General features: G+C 38.7%; 2 protein-coding genes across 2 annotated transcripts; both read left to right on the top strand. All coding sequences in view use genetic code 11, as the record gives it.

Moving 5' to 3' along the window:
* Positions 1-2,630: 2,630 nt before the first annotated feature.
* Positions 2,631-6,462, top strand: EGR_08606 (hypothetical protein; the record flags this gene model as incomplete). Its single annotated transcript, XM_024497855.1, has 5 exons — positions 2,631-2,714; positions 2,811-3,002; positions 3,350-3,538; positions 4,475-4,590; positions 6,339-6,462. The coding sequence occupies 5 exons, from the start codon at positions 2,631-2,633 to the stop codon at positions 6,460-6,462; spliced, it is 705 nt and encodes a 234-aa protein (XP_024347729.1).
* Positions 6,463-14,062: 7,600 nt separating this feature from the next.
* On the top strand, positions 14,063-14,926 carry EGR_08605 (Noggin-3; the record flags this gene model as incomplete). Its single annotated transcript, XM_024497854.1, has 1 exon — positions 14,063-14,926. One exon carries the CDS (start codon positions 14,063-14,065, stop codon positions 14,924-14,926), a length of 864 nt encoding a protein of 287 aa, XP_024347728.1.
* Positions 14,927-16,722: the final 1,796 nt, after the last annotated feature.

The raw sequence follows: 16,722 nt of genomic DNA, 5'->3' as shown, positions 1-16,722 counted from the left end.
ACTGGACCCATGAGCTGTCAGTCTCTTTCATTTACATGTTGCTGAGGTGGGGTTCACTTTAATTTCAAGACGTGACTCAGACAACTTTCCATTTCGTCTGTATGTATACTTGGAATTTTAATTTTGTTTCAGTCTTCCACTCTAATTATATGTCTGTTTCTTCTTTGTTGCCTTGCGACCTTTATATTATTAGGATTTTGCCTAAAACCACCTTACCTGCATGATTTAAATCGGACTTTTGGGATTCTCTGCAACATTTCCATGAAGGGCTAAAGACAATTAGATAGTCCGTTTCTTCTTGACAAATGCTAAATTCAAATGAAAGTGGGAAATCAAATATCTCCTAATGGACGCCTTTTCTTGGAACGTTCATCATTTAATTTTTGCAATGACTGTGTAACAAGTCATGCATCCATTTGTTTTTACTTCCTTTTTTCCTTTTGCACTGATCTTTGATGTGATGCCGATAAAGTGCGCTTCTGGAATGATTCCTCCCCATTAACCTTTCGTTTCCCTAATTCGATATCTGGCTATATTCTGTATCGAAGTTATATTTGTCCTATTTGTGTGACCCTTATGTATACTTCAATGCAACTTGCACGTCGGTGGTGTGAAACTCTGTTCATAAAGCCAGCCTTCAGGACTCAATGTCACACAATACATCTTCAGGGGTAAATGAGAAACAAAATCACCACCCTATCTTACCTATTATCACGATCATATGTCATGATTGTGAATAATTCTTCGCTCCCCAATCGCTCAAAAATTCTGTTGCACACTATAACGTATTTGTTTGTGTACGGGGTGGGAGGTGATCGTGTCAGACCTTGACCTAATCTTGCTCCGGTTAGCTAGTCAATTGTGGATTCAAATCCGTTTCCAAGCAGAAGGGCGAACGATAAGCGTCAAGCGTACGTCGCCTTTGCCGATTCATACGACAGTCTATAAACACAATTCTTACACTGTCTGTCAGGTGGCAAAAAACTAACCTGTTTTAGCCGATTGGAACGATTGATTGAGTGAGAAATTTGAAGGTATTTGTAGAGTCAGTTCAATTCACGATGGGAAAGATTAAAAGATTTGGTATTTTAACAACTATGAAAGCTTTTGAAATGTTAGTAGGTTTTTAGCGAATTTAAGAGGTGTGTTTTGAGGATATGCTATTAAACGGGATGCGTTTCGGTATCCTTATATTAAAGTTAATTCCTCACTCATGCCTTAGAATGTTTTTCCCGCTAAACCAGGTACTACATTAGTGCCGATATAGAGGATCTACCCTATCGGGACAGCAACATCAACGCGTCACATATAGAGGACATTAACTAAGCTCTTTAACCTCCAAAAGCGCATCACAAAAGTGATGTCGAAGTCGTATGGATGTTTTGAACTAGCCTCAATCTTGAGTTCCACACTAAAAGCCGAATTCAAATGGTGAAGCCTTTAGGAAACTAATATAAGTCCATTTAAGTGAAATGGAAATAAGTCCAAACGGGAGAACACATACAGAAAAATAGTTCAACGGTACTCGTCTATGTTGCCTGCATTAATAAAGGTCTTTGTTTTAGTTAAATGTTTCCTCGATGGCGAATTAGCAAAAGAAACGCCCCGCTATAGACTTAAGCAATATCTTCGAGAAACCCCTTAAAACCGCGTCCAGTCTACTGCCTTGAAGCACAGGTAACCTATTCATATGGTCTCATATTTCTAACTTTAGGCAAATCTATAATGAAGACACAAAATCTGACAATCTGTCTTTCTGGTTCTACAATTCTGTCTGCTGGTGAAACTGAGAAGTAGAACCGGTACCCTGAAATCTCACGACTTCCTTTTGCATGTCATCAAACTGCACATCCTTTTTAGCAACCATTGCCACTAATTTGAATGCCAGATATGATGGTAACAGAGGAATGGTATCTCATTTTATCAATCCATATTTGCTTTACTCAAGACAATATTGCAACGACGGTGTTGTATTAATCCTTGTATGCAGAAGGTAGTGTGAGGATTGATTGTACAATATTTCCTGGTTTTCTGGCTATTCGAGGTTATTCGGCGGCCAGTATTTTAAGCTAGTGTAGGCAAAAAGTATCGGGTTTTACGGTTTCTGTGTCCTCATGTACATTCTATAAGGTAAAGGGCCACTTTGTATCTTGACCATTGTACCTTACCCTAGTAAGCTAGCCTCCGGATCATGGCTGTAACCCCAGGCTCTTTCGTGTGTTGAACATATATATTATGCTTGGGCAATATGTCTTTCTACGTCATCAGGAAGTCGCGGGGAGCTACAAAATGTGACTTCTTAGGACCCAGGAGGAGGCCTGTGGCATCACAGTTGAATGGCATCTAAGCCAATGCAATGTACTGTTTACGCGGCGTTGTCATTTTTCATTAACTAATTTGCAAATAAACATGAGATAATTCTTTACCATATGGTAAGATATGGTGATCCACAGATTTCTCAGTGGATTCACGAAAAAGTCTGTAATTTTATACTTAAAAAATTATGCTAAAAGATTTGAATGTACCAAAAAAACACATTTGTTACAAAACACTCCACTGTCCACTTTAACAAAATAACGCATCAAGCAAATCAGCTAATCAAATCAAAGCACAGTTTTGGTCTCCCTTTCATGTTTCGAAATACGTTCCAGAGTGGGTTTTTGTCCATTCTTTTCAGTATTGGTTCCAAACCTCTACAGATTTGGGACAAAATGGTATATTTTGTTGATTTCTGCGCCTTTATAGCGAAATGCTCTTTGCTAATGCCCTTTGGTGTCTAAATTCGTATCGGATGAAATAATTTTTTTCAGGTTCGCAATGGGCATATAAAACGCACAACGGATAATGACATTGAATCTTTGGTACTTGAATTAATCGGAAACAATGTCAGTACCACCTATATCACTTGTCCAGCTGATATGACAAAGAATTTGGGGATCAAATTGCCTGTTCTCGTCCTCATTGTCAAGAATATGGAACGGTATTTCACTTTTGAAGTTCAGGTAGTTGTTTCTCGAATATTTATGTTTGCACATATCTAAAACGGTCTCTTTTGAAAGTGACATCCGAGAATAACAGCATAAGATCGCTTATTCGCATCAACTCAATCTGTGTTTTGAGTACACAAACTTCCTACTAGGACGAATAAGGGTTATTACTCCCATTCTTTCTTGATGATTTTGTTCTCCTGTCTTCTTTCTATCAAACAAGCCATTGATGAGACGTCCTATACAATTATTGATAGCATTTACCTGATGATGTAGATGGTACGTTTCATGATGCTGAGCAAATGTGGTTTTTTGGAATTTCCTGTAGTAAAAGTTAGGTGAATCCTTTCCCATACCTCCAGGTCCTCGATGACAAAGGCATAAAGCGACGTTTTCGGGCCAGCAACTTTCAGAGCACAACGCGTGTGAAGCCCTTCATCTGCACGATGCCACTGCGGATGGAGGAGAAGTGGAATCAACTGCAGCTCAACCTCGCCAATTTGACTAAGCGTGCCTATGGAACAAACTTTGTGGAAGTTCTCCGCGTCCAAGTAAGGCAAAACCTTTGGAATTTCAAGAACATGTAAAATAACTCTAGAATGGAAACTGTTTGATTTTGTTGCTCTAAGTAAATGCTGTTCTTATCTGCCTCGCCGTTCCCATCACCCAAATAAGATATTTATATCTATTTATGAGGCTTTTGGGGATTGTGTTTGAGGGATTGTATGAAGCTGAGTTCAATTTGGAATATCATTAGTCGTGATTTCAGTTGTGTTGATGTGAAAATTCTGGTTAACTCGAATGAAATAAGCCGGTAACACATTACGAAAAAATTTCATTCCAGGCTCAGATGTGTCATATTCTCACTAGATTCACTCATAGTGTTCGCTGAATTCATCTGCTCATTGGGCGTGTGATTGTTTCGGGTAACCATCCAAGGCGTTACTTCTACGTAATGTATTTCAGATGAAAAAGTAGTAAATACGGCAGAGTTGAATTGGATTCTGTGCACTTTTCTCGTAACAAATATGTGCAAGTCAGTGCCATTCTTAGTGTTCCGGGGTTATTTTTGTCCAGTTTTATTAAATAGGTCTAATTTTGAGGATAATTCTCAACGCTAAATTGTGCTAGTTAATTCCAGTCTGAGGTCAACTATACAACAGTTTTGTTAATTAAATCGTAACTCCGGGAGTTTCGAATTCTGCTTTACGTACAGTTATGGATTTCAGAACTGAGAACGCGTTGCCTAAAGCATATGGTGTGCCAGTCCTTGTTCTCGCGTAATAGTTTCCTTTAACTTAATAACTTGAAGTTGTCAACTCAGGCAAAGTTATTTTGCAGTCACTTTATTCTTCTTGCACGGCTAGAAAGGAAGCAAATGACTTTGATCAGTTGCGTAATATTCTCACTCCAATCACGTTACAAGATGCGATTGTGCTCCACATTATTCCATGTAACTTCTATTCCGCTATTTGGTTCTCCCGTAGGTCCACGCCAACTGTCGATTGCGTCGAATATTCTTCAGTGATCGTTTGTACAAAGAGACCGAACTCCCAGCCGAATTCAAACTCTACCTACCGATTACACAGGCGAAAACTGACGAGTGAGATGTACCCTTTCTTCCTATGCCTACTACCTTTTTCTTTGGATGAAACTATTACTACTTAATTGTTCAGAAACGTTTTTACAAGTTAGTTCGTTGTTGCTGGTGGAGAAGGAACCTATCGGCTTATGCGTATCTTTAAGCGGGGTCATTCTCATCCCGAATCTAGTCGGTTTTATTTATAACTTGTTTTTTAAAGGATGAATCAAATTCTCGCATTAGCGGTGTGTCAAAACTGGAAGCTGTGTATTGTACTAAGTTGTGACTACTACTTATGGAATTCTAGTACGAGTGGGCAGTGCATTCCCTCTTGTCAACTCAGTAATGCTAACATCAACTGTCAACCGATTTCATGAGAAAGCGACGATATGGTTGGACGTTCAGCGCATCTTTGAAGTCGTCAGTAGCCATGTTGGTACGGCAGAGGATGTGACATCGATCTAGTTTGTTAGAAAGAGTCGAGGCTATGCCGCCAATTATAAGTCCAATCTGAGTTAAACAAACCGTTAGAGCAATGCATGGCTCCGCCTTTCCTTTGAGCTTCGTCTCCAACGCTCCCCTTGGTCAACAATCAGCGTTGGCCATCACAATACAATTAGTACTTGAAAAGATACCCACGAACCAACCACACCAGTCATCGAATTCGCGTGCAAACAAGAAGACATATAATCCCAACGTCATCGATGCGTCTCGGCAATTCCACTGGGCTGGAGTTTCGTTCTATTTAGAAACCGTATTGAGGAGAGGGAATTCGATGACTGGTGTGAAGAACAGTTGCCTAAACGAAGAACAATGAGTAAGAAGGGGTTTATATTAATAATGTTTTGCGTCTGCGCCTCCTTGCTACTTTGTTCTCACTCCAGTGCTGTCCAGCCATATATCTATCTGGATTCTATTCAGCCAGTAGAGACGTGGAGAAGGCATTGAGTGTTCACTTAATGAGCATCTTCAGATGATTACATGACGGAACCTTCAGATGGTTTACGGCTAGTATCGCTTCACTTGCTAACAGCATTCCCGCAGAACATGGGACTGCGGTAGTTGCGGAAGTTGGACGCCATTTTCACGGATTCCCTCATCAATTGCAGAAGCCTTTCTTCTGTCACGTTAGGATTTAGCATTTAGCAATGGAAATCAGGGTAGGTATCCTTTAAGATCAAACTTGTTTGTATTTAAGATACCTACCAAAATCCTAAATTTCAAATAATTTTCTGTAACTGTAACAGTACTTTATACTAAATTACCCGGTGCTAGGAACTCTGCACCGAATGCGTGTAAGCATCAAAGTTTATCGGACAAATATTTCCAGTCAACTGCAATTTAGTAAGCTAACAAACTGTTTCCTTATGAAATATTCAATAAATTTTGGCGAAAATAGTTTAGCTTTTTCTCTGATTAAATAATTTCAAGGTCATGAGTTCCCGTGGTGTACTAGAACCAGTTCCCAAATTTAACAAAAAAAGATGCCATTGCCTAAAGACAGTAGTACAATCGTTGCCTTGCGCAATAATTAGCAAAAGTGAAATCTTACTTTGTAAATAGTGCATAAAGTAGATGTACCCTGACGGATGTCCCGCTCCATGGAAGCACGTACGAAATCCAACCTCATTTCTTATAACTCCTCCATTCACAGTAAACTGTGCCATGTCCTGGAGAAGTAATCTAACTAGAACTGCACGGAGGAGTTGTCTACTAGTAGAAACGATGCGATCAGAACCAAATGTTATCAAGACATTAATTAAATTCAGGTGGCTGAACTACGAGAGAGACAAATACCTCTTCGGCTCTGCTATCGGCGTTTCCCGTACTCACCCCAAAACCGCACACAGTCTGATAACGCAAGTGGAGAAGACATTTAGTATGCTAATATAAGTGACGTATTCTCCCAGTTCTGGTGGAACTAGAGCTACATTCTTCCTGCGCACGTATTCCATCAGCTCACCGATCTTGTACTGCCCAAGTTGAGTTAATGCTTACCAAGGCGTGTATTTCATGTGCTCGTCATTCTTTGTGGAAACTTTCGCCAGAAAACAGACATGTAATAATATGCAAGGTATGTGGTTTCATTAAGGTAAACCTATTAATTGGTCATCCTCACCAATTCGTTTACACATCAATATTGCTATGCGATCTGTCTAGGTTCTGATGATCTGATGCAAACGTAGAGAAGGCAACACTTTTCATGACTTCCAAACATCAGCACATTTATAGTGTTGCATCTTTAAACTGGCATTTCTTAAACCACTCAGACCTAATGTCACTTGAGCTCTTAACTGCCTTCCCGGGTAGCTGATTGTACAATTAAAGTGAATGTTTTTCTGTTAAATTTATATGCACAGTGATTTTAAAATGAAACTTCAAATTTCGTCCTTTATTTTAACAAAAATATATGGTTTAAAAACTTTAGGGGATATTTTGACATTTTTAAGGGCTATCTATGCAAATCCCGGGATCGACAATTAAGTAGCAGGTTTCATGTTCCAAATCTTTTGCTGTGTGTAAAGGTGAAAGGCAGGCAATTGATCGAGAATATACTACTAGCCCAATTTAAGTAAGTGTTTTAAATAGGACGTTGGTGTAGAGGCAAAGTGAAGTGGTACGACTTGATATTAAGATGCCCAAATCGGGTCCCTAAAACTAAAGCAATGTGCATTAGTAATTCTACTAAGAACTTTGTTCATGGTTTAGTTTTTAAGTGCTCTGAGATGAAATAATTCGTGAAAAAGCAAATATGTGCAAGATACAACTCAAGATTCCAGAAAGAAGATAGCATAACGAACAATTTATTAACACCACATTTTCTTTTCTTTAGCAATATTTTATCGTTCTATCCATCAAAAATCCCTTGATTCACACAGATGCGACAAAAAGGAAAACACTGACACTACTTGCGTTCATTGTATGCCAAATATTTTTAAATAATACACAGCTAAAAAACTTTTTGCACGTTTTCATTCAAAAAATTTTTTCTTACTTTCACTGTTTCCATCGGTAGCCAAAATAATTTCTAGTAAAAGAGGAGGGTAAACAAAATTTATTGGCTTCCATTTACAGTTATTCGAAAGTTATATTCAGCCTCACTGACTGGAAAATCTTTGCACAATGTATTTTTTACGACTAAGAAGGAAGTTTCTCCAATATGACTGGCTACAATCATAAACTCGTGCTGAACCTAGAATGGCCAAGGAGTCTCTGTTTTGAATTTCCTCTATGCCCAACATGTTTTTTCGCATAAAACAGGAAATAGTAAAGTCGGCTAAGAGAAAGATGAGCATAGTTCTATTACATTTCTCGTTTCCGTCCCACAGCCACTCAAAGGGTTTCTTAGCTGACCCAATCATTTAATCACCAGAGCTAATAACAACTGTGCAATACTTCCACTTGAAGGTGGTTTGTGTTTTTGTGGGTAGTGCTACGACCACGACCAAGGAATGCTGCAGGGGAAATGTCACGATTACATAATACAAATAAACCCTCTGTTTTGTAGGCAACAGAAAATGTGTGCCATTTCCTAAACACTTCCTGATTCTCTTTGTTAAAGAATATAGTCCGGCTTCACTTGGGAGTGTAAAAGCAATTATAGGGTCATTTGAATTTGAATTGTTATTTACAAGCGTGGAAATAAATCTCAGTCATCACCCCACACTTATTTTAAACTTGAGATTATCATTGGTTGATCATTTGTGAATAAGAGAAGAAAGAAATTTACTCAACACCCCAGGAATTCTAATCCTACCTTTCAAGGTTAATTTATAGTGAAGCTTTACTACAGTGAAGATATGCGATCAAAGGCTATAGAAAGGATTCTATAATACGAGGCACCGCGTTTACATTTGCAATATTTGGTGCATGTAATCAGCTATGCCTCTTTAAAGTCACCAGATCTTTTATGGCTTACATGTAGCAATTTATTTACCATGTATGCTTCTTGTATATTTATTATTTTGTAGGAGGTACCTTAGAGGTCGGCGAATTCTGCAACAATTATGCACAGGTTTCAATTTAGAATAAATTTTCTTCTTATAAAACGCATCAGAAGACAAATTCGTGTCCACTTTGGGCTTTCAAATATTAATTGCCTTATGTGTATACCTCCACAATTGAAGCAGCATGTTACATTAATACATATCCATTTAAATAATAATTTAGCTCTCCAAATCTTTCTTGAACTAGTAGGAAGTCACAGTAGCATTGAAGGAAATAGAATACCTACGTACAGAAAGGCTGAGAGGCTGCTGGTATGGCGGGAGGCCATGCCGCCGAGCGCAAGTACTAGCCGCTGAGACTTAAGCCTCCGCCTAATTAAGTGTAAAGTTAAACAAACTGTCAAAGCACTATATTTATAGAAAGTAACCGCTTAGGGTTTCTGATTCCCTAAGAAAGACTGTGTAATAGATGCTCTACTTTCGAGATATGCATAGCTCCCTGCTTTACAAGGGCGACTGTGTGGGTATTTCTGTTTAATGAGAACATTTTCTAAAACCCTACTCCAAAATTTAAGAAAATAATAATTCTGCGAATAATGCGAAAATCCACATTATCATTCCAGTTTTACCGTAACTTTATTATTTGCACTGAATATTTAATCCGATTTGAGGGTTAGACTTTAACCTCTCTAACGGTTTCCTTTAACTCCCAACTAATTCGCTTTCTTCAAGAAATGTAGACCTACTGATCATAGGAAGAAAGTACAGCTTAGGGGAATTCTAGGTGAAAGTGCACCGAAGAAGAAGGGGGAAGGAGGATTTGGCGAAACATGCCACGGCGTGGTGAGGTCACAGACGTCAAACCTGACACTAGGTTTGGGTCAGATGAATCCATCTGAGTTACTGCCAGTTAGTTTGATACCCAAGTAAGTGCCACGCGGATTTAACCAAAGATTAGGATTAAATATCCCTTTATACTAAATAGGCATCAAAACTAGGTATTTGCACAGTGAAATGTTTAATTTGAGTGCTGAACTAGTTATTAGTCAAAAGTCCGTGAAATTCAGTAGCTTCTTCATATTGTAAATTTTTAGAAAGTTTTCTTTCAGAAATACCGAAAAAAATTTCATAAGTTGGACAGATCGTAAGCACAGAACGGAATTTCAGTTACCCCAAAACAAGTTTTATTAATAACCTAACGAAAACAATCACTTTTACGAAAGATTAACTCATGTGAGGGAGGAACTAACCAAAAACACTTTGAGAATTTGTGTAAGAAAAATGTGTTAAAACCTTTTACATCTTTTAGTGGAAAATCCTGTATTTTGATCGAACTGATGAGAATCTAATAATCGTAATTATTTGAGCGTTAGGAGTTAAGCAGATTTTTTGTACTTAATGAAACGTTAAACGAGAGTACTCAGTTACTGCGTAAACCAATATTTTAAATTGTAGTGGTAAACTATGGTTATTTATTTGATTTATTATGTAGCACGATCCTCCTTTGCCTCCCCTCTTTGGCCTTCATACCCTTAGAATGAAGAGACTGACTGGGTTTAGACATATTTGTTTGTTGGCGTCAGTGGGGGATAGATACAAATTTAAGGCGACTTGGATACAGGGCTGTTCTCTGATTTGCTAGACATTGAGTTCTCCTCAATCACACGTTCAAATCGACTGCCCGCTTCCTTACAAAATGGCACATTTAAACAACGTGAGTATTACAATTAAGGCACTATTTTGCGACAATCACTTTCCTTCTTACAAGAATTTTAAATCCAAGCAAATTTCATGTAAACCAGTCAAGCACTAAACAGTTGGACTTAGAAAACTGAATTAATACTTTGTGAGGAAATAGGCTAAAATACTTTTCATTCATTTTTCAAAATGCATTATTGTAAAGGCTTAGACATTGCAAGAATTACGTAAGAACCCTACATTCATCGTCCTTTTACTCTTTTATGGGTAGATAAATAAAGCTGAATTGAATTGTTTCATTCATTAAAATCACCACAATTACAGTGCATAACCTGAACCTTCCCCAACGAAACACGCTAGCTGTGAAGGTTAGTTTTATACAATACAGCCTGTCTTCTGTTACTGTTTCTGGTCTATTTTCCAACTATTCTGACGTGAAACTATTTACTTGGAGGGATGTAGGTTGAGGGATTATGGAAGGTGAGAGGTATATCCCTCCCTCTCGGTCTCAAATGCTAAGCTTCTCATGGTTAAGTAAGGGAACCTTCTGCATAGGGTTTAGCAAATATTTTACTTTCATTGAATGGATAGATCTCAATCACAATCTTTTGGACCTCATCCAGAATTACCTGGGTAATAAGTGGGTCTGAAGACCACAATACATACAAGTGGCCAATGATATGTTAGTACAGTTAACGTTGGAATAAATTTCTCACTTTGACTCTATTCAAGTCAGAAAACAACCGGAAACAATGTGCCTTATAACATGGAGGAGAATTTTGTCATCCGTTAATACATGTGACACTCAACTTCTCAGCCCCCACAGCCCTCTCAGTCAATGTAAGTGTAAATGAATTATTCCATCACTCACGATCGACTTAATGGAAATATTGATGTGCATTTCTTTATTTTCAAGAAAAGGTTATCTTTTTGAAAGTAAAGCATCCAATTTTAGGTGATTCAACATCAGAAATAATTTTCTGAAGCATTTCTGGGGACGCGTTCTGCCATTGCACCTTTGGAGCTCGTTATAAGCTTCCGTAGATTTAATAAAATCGAATGTCATTGACATTTCATGAAAGTTCAAAACACAAGGGAACAGGACGGAACATATTTACGATCACTTAGGGCCTGACACATAACTCAACTTTGTAATGCATATAAACAGTAATGTTTTACAAGCACTTGTGAGTTACAAGAATTTTCAAAGAGTTATACCAAAAACCGCACAAACTTTGTTGGTTATCAAAAGTAGAAAAGAGGAAATGTTGTTTCGACCTTATACAAATTTGCTAGCAATACATACACAGTTCATTATAATGTTTAAGTGCGAATTTTGCCCAAATTGCCCGTTATTTGGCTACCTTTCTGTTTGTTTCCATTTCTGTGCAAAAATTATTCAAATTTCTGTCCTAAACAGAGGGAAATGCTATAGGAGGAATTGTGGCATGTAATAATTTAAAACATTAATCGAGTGGTGCTATCACATGATTATTTTTTAATTCCCATTCTATTTCGAAAATTTCATTTTCACCAATAATGCTGTAGATAATTCGTTCAACTAACTTTATGTTAGATTGGGTAGGCACCTGACTCTCCGCAGGTTGCGCTTCCAACCAGAGGCCATTCCAGTATCTTCAGCTCTTCTGTACGTCAGTGGTGTACTTGTCACACTTCTATGGTTCTTACAACTAAAGAAATGACCCGGGAAGTCATATTTAAACTTTTCCTATTACTTGTGTCAATATTCGGGCTTTGACATCACTATTCAATACAGAAATGTTTTAAGGGAATGAATGAAATTGTATAATCTCTTTTAGCGTAGGCTTTGGGAAGAACCTGTCTGGTAGACGTATTAATATATTTTTAAATTTCCAGTGGTTGAAACGGTATCTGAGATAGAATGAAAATGCTTCCGTTCAAGATACTGACAACCCAAGTTCACCTTTTTAGTGTTCATCATGATTGTAATCATAACGTTGAAATTATTAAACATTGAATTCTGTCATATTTTTAATAGAGTTGTATTAAAGTTTGCTCTGGGACTTTGACAGCATTGAATATCAGTCTTCCACTCATTTATTTTACAAATATGCTAGGATGTCGAATAATAGAATCATGACAGTTCTGTTATATTGAGGGTATTATATACTCCCAATTATAGGTGGATTTCGGGGGCATTTTTAGTTTTACAAATGCCAAACACTAGTTAGCATACTATCGGCCCTCTGTTAAAACACATCTTGGAAAGAAAAACACGTTGAAAAGTGCGTTTTAATCGCGTGTAGGAGCCGTGACATTCGAGTAAGCACGAGGTGGACCAGCGAACACGCCTAATGAGGTTAGTTTAAATCAAACCCAAAAGCGTCAAAACACCGCTGCTGCCACCGGCGCAGATCAAAACGCTGGCATTCCTTCACAAACGGGCACGAACGCACGCACCGCACTGCAACCATGCTCACTGGGTCGGTGCGCATGTGCGCGTGGCGGCAGACGGCCAGACGACGAGAGATCAAAGGAAATGTCGTAATGGGCTTAGGCCTAGTCTCCTCAGTCGGAACGCCCATAAAACCCTCACTTGGTTGGCGTTACGGTGATGTGAGTGCCATTCCACTGAAAGGTCGATGGACAGCTGACCTTAGAGGACCTGCGGAACTGCTACTCCTACAAGGGACATCAACAAACACGAGTCGAGTCTCATTCCGGAGGTGAGTATTCACATCAGTGAGAATACTGGTTTGTCTTGAAAGAATGGAATCCCTTGTCACAAATGATAGTCGAATCAAACGTTATGCTTTTCATATTTTTTTATTAATTTTCTTCTTTTCTAGCCACTTTTCCCATGGAAGAAATCATTAATTAACTAGTGCTTTAAGATTCCAATAGCTATCAGCTCCAGCCTGACACAGTAAATAGGAAATTTTCACAAAGTGATTAAGAAAAATTGGACGGCTTAATTTTGTAATAAGTACCATGAAACATTTCAAAGATAAATGAAGTCTTTACGCGATTCCTTCGACTATATGTAGCGGGAAAAATATCGGTTCATTGTATGTTAATGTGTAAATCTTTTCGATTTTCCAATTTAAGATCTCCACATAACACGCCTTTTAATATTTACAGAAGTAAATCGGGAACTATACGTCCATTTTTTCCAATCCTTAAATGATTTCAGTGTTATGTATAACCGTAGTTTGGTAATTGGTAATCTTTATCGAAAATTATGAAAATAGTATAGACTGGTCGTTGGTCATTCATGAATTGAGGCTGAATTCAGATATGGAATCATTTAATAATTTACTTGACTTTAGATGACGTAAATACTATCTGTATTCGTCGGAAAAAATACAATAAGGCTTTTTATTGTCGATTAATTTTTTATTTTTAATAGGTAATAAGGATGAAAACTCTTCTTATCTGCAAAATTTACCATGTTTCGCACTCAAAAGAGATAAAGTTCTAAGTGTTGCCATCTTTAGTCCTAAAGTATATGGTGTATTCTTGACTATCAATTTTTCGTTTAATATACATTGCATAAAACAACTCCATAAGAATTCTCTTTACCGCGTGCTTGATAACAAACTAAACGACTTAGTTAGCTAAACTTTGTGACAATACGAAATCGTGTATTTTAAGGGATTTCAGCTCATTTGTTCATCAATGCACAGAGTCTAACTAATCTTCCCGACCCTGTTTGCTGTAAATCAAATACCGTGTGCTTGAAATCCCGCGCAAAGGGAATGCCCGCCACCGATTGGTATACGTGAACACACATGCTCGCACCTGTGGCTAGGTTTATATGGACCCGTAACGCATTAGGACTACACACTAATGAAGCAAGAGTGAACATGATTTTCTTCTTTGTCCTATCTTGCTCGATTTCATTAGGCTTTGGAAAACCCTCTGCCCATCCAGGTTTGTCGATAGTGACGACAAGTATTGGTGGAGCAGGACCTCATCTTATACCCAAAAATGCCGATTACTCCCGCAAAGTCAGCGTCAGTGTCGGTTCTGTCTTGAATCAGCAGGAAGCTGCCGCTGCAGCAGCCAGTTCCACCATTGACCATCCTCGCGGAACAGTTGGCACTCGCTCGGTTTCCGTCTACGATGATCCAACAGCTCTACGACTTCACACTTCGGTGCTGAATGCCTACCCATCTCGATTTGACATCAGCAACTTCCATGGGGAGAAGATCAACAGCGCAGCTATTTCGTATCTCCAGCCTGATCTCAGTCAGGGGACCGTCGCCAAACTGCGGGTGATTTTGGGTGCCGACTATGACCATGCTTGGATGTCGGTAGAACCCCGACCACCCGGAAACGAGACGACGGGCTACCCACCATCAGCGTCCAAGCAACGCCTCCTACGTCAGGTGGAAGCTTTCAATTTCAGTGTTTTTGACGAAGTCTCTGGTGCGGAGCATCAGGAGGTCGCGTTGAGTGCGAAAGAGTCAGCTATGCTCAGGAAGTGGTTGGTTCAGCGTGTGGACTGTCCAATGCAGTATGTATGGCGCGACAATGGTAATCGATACTGGCCTAGGTGGATTCGACATGCAGTATGCAAGGAGGCTGTTGTCTGCTCCTGGCCCCCTGGGATGCAGTGCAGACCCAGTGGAACCAAAACCCTGACGCTACTTAGATGGGTGAGTGAGCAACACAGCGCTCTAGGAGGTCAAACCGAGAAGGTGGAATCACCATTTAACATAAATTGATTTTTTTTAACAACTACCCTTTTCGTTAATAGTTTAATATGCAAGTGGGATGAAAATTTACATTTTAACGATATCCGACCTATTAGCAACCTAATTACAATTACAATTTCATAAAGAATGGAATATTTCAGTCTTATTGCAACATTTAAGATAAATGTTCCGGTTAACTCGCTTGCCTACACATATGCTTCATTATAAATAAACCTCGAAACGTAAATTATTTGGAAACTTTTTGATAAGGAACGAATTTTAACTGGTGCAAACAAACAACTTATTTACTACCCTCTTGAAGTAGCGACATTATTTGTTGGTTTTTGTCTATAACAAGTGTTCGTACTTAGATGAAATTACCGGTATTACAATTCACAGAAAAAAGCTGATAGCCGGGGCTTAATAATTCAGCATGTTACGGCGTTGAAGATGCATAGAATCCTAAATACAATTATCATTTTAAACATCTAGATCGAATTTCTCAATTTAATCTGCAAGTACTATACATTTTTGAATATGCAAAGCATTAGTTTCCTTTAAAAGGGAATTCCCAAAAATGGGACGGCTGAAACTCCCTTCAGGTGTACCATTTAAAATACTCATTCAAACGGGTCTTCCCAAATCTGGAACAGTGGCCATTTGGACACCAGTTGTTGTCTGTTCCTCCATTGAAACAGTTATCGCCTGTTCATGGGAATAATTAACCACGCCAGGTTATACAACGATTAGCGCGCACATGAACATTATTTATCAACTTCTTTCGTATGCGTTTTAAATTTCACATTTAGCAATCAAAATGCATGTTTGATACTTGTGACATTTGGCCAGTTTTAAAGGGGACCACCAATAGCATTTGTGCAAGGAGGGACGAGGAAGATTAGTATTTGCACAGCTTCCACGTCAATAAGTATTGCGTACTTGGGTGCCTCTGACAGTGGAATTCTATCAGCACTGTCTATGTTGTTTCATGAAGAGCCAGCTGTCAAGTTTCTAACCCCAATTAACCAGAAGTAGTGTCGAAAATACTGGAAAATTTAGTGGTATACAGTATGTATATTCTTGCCTAAGGCCTGGTATTAACTTCCGACCAAGCTAACCATACCACTGGGATGTTAATTGAAAATGGCAATCCTTTAGTCTTTTCTTAGGTTCTCTTTTGAATCCATAGCCAGTTTCATGAGTTTGAGGTATAACCAAGATTTCGAAGAAGTAGATGAGATTAAAAGTTTGTGTGATTTTGCTTTCGTTTTTGAATTTAACCGTATTTTCACTTGCATGATATGATGCGAATAGAATAAAAACAGCGCACTGACTCAGTGTCAACTCATTGCTGAAGCATTCACTGGATGTATGCTTCAGATAATTTCATTTCTTATGTCACCTAAATGCGAGTTTCGCTATGTGGTGTTTGCCTTCTGAGTTTCGTCCAGCTTAGGAATTTTATAGACTGGAAAAGTAAGGTACTCTGCTTATGAAAATGGGCAAATCAGTGGCATTACCTCACCCCAAAAGAAAGTTAACATTTACCGGAGCTCATAAATTGTTTACTTTACAGAAAGAAGGCGATAATGTGCCGACACTTTGATAGGGCGAGGGTCCAGGATGATTTGTCAAGACTCCTGGTATTTATGGTAAAATGGGTGCAATAAATAAAGGTAGTTGAAGTGATCATTAAGGGAACACTGTGCACCTCCGCTCATGCATGTATATGAATCGGTTTCTGCCCTTAGCCACTTGGTTTTGGCATTCGCTCACGAGACAAAAAGTGGGACTTGCACACATCAATTGACTGTTGCATCGCCGTC

The sequence above is a fragment of the Echinococcus granulosus genome (genome assembly GCF_000524195.1).
Source record: "Echinococcus granulosus chromosome Unknown EG_S00112, whole genome shotgun sequence".
Taxonomy (NCBI): domain Eukaryota; kingdom Metazoa; phylum Platyhelminthes; class Cestoda; order Cyclophyllidea; family Taeniidae; genus Echinococcus; species Echinococcus granulosus.
This window is presented reverse-complemented; position numbering and strand designations above follow the sequence as displayed.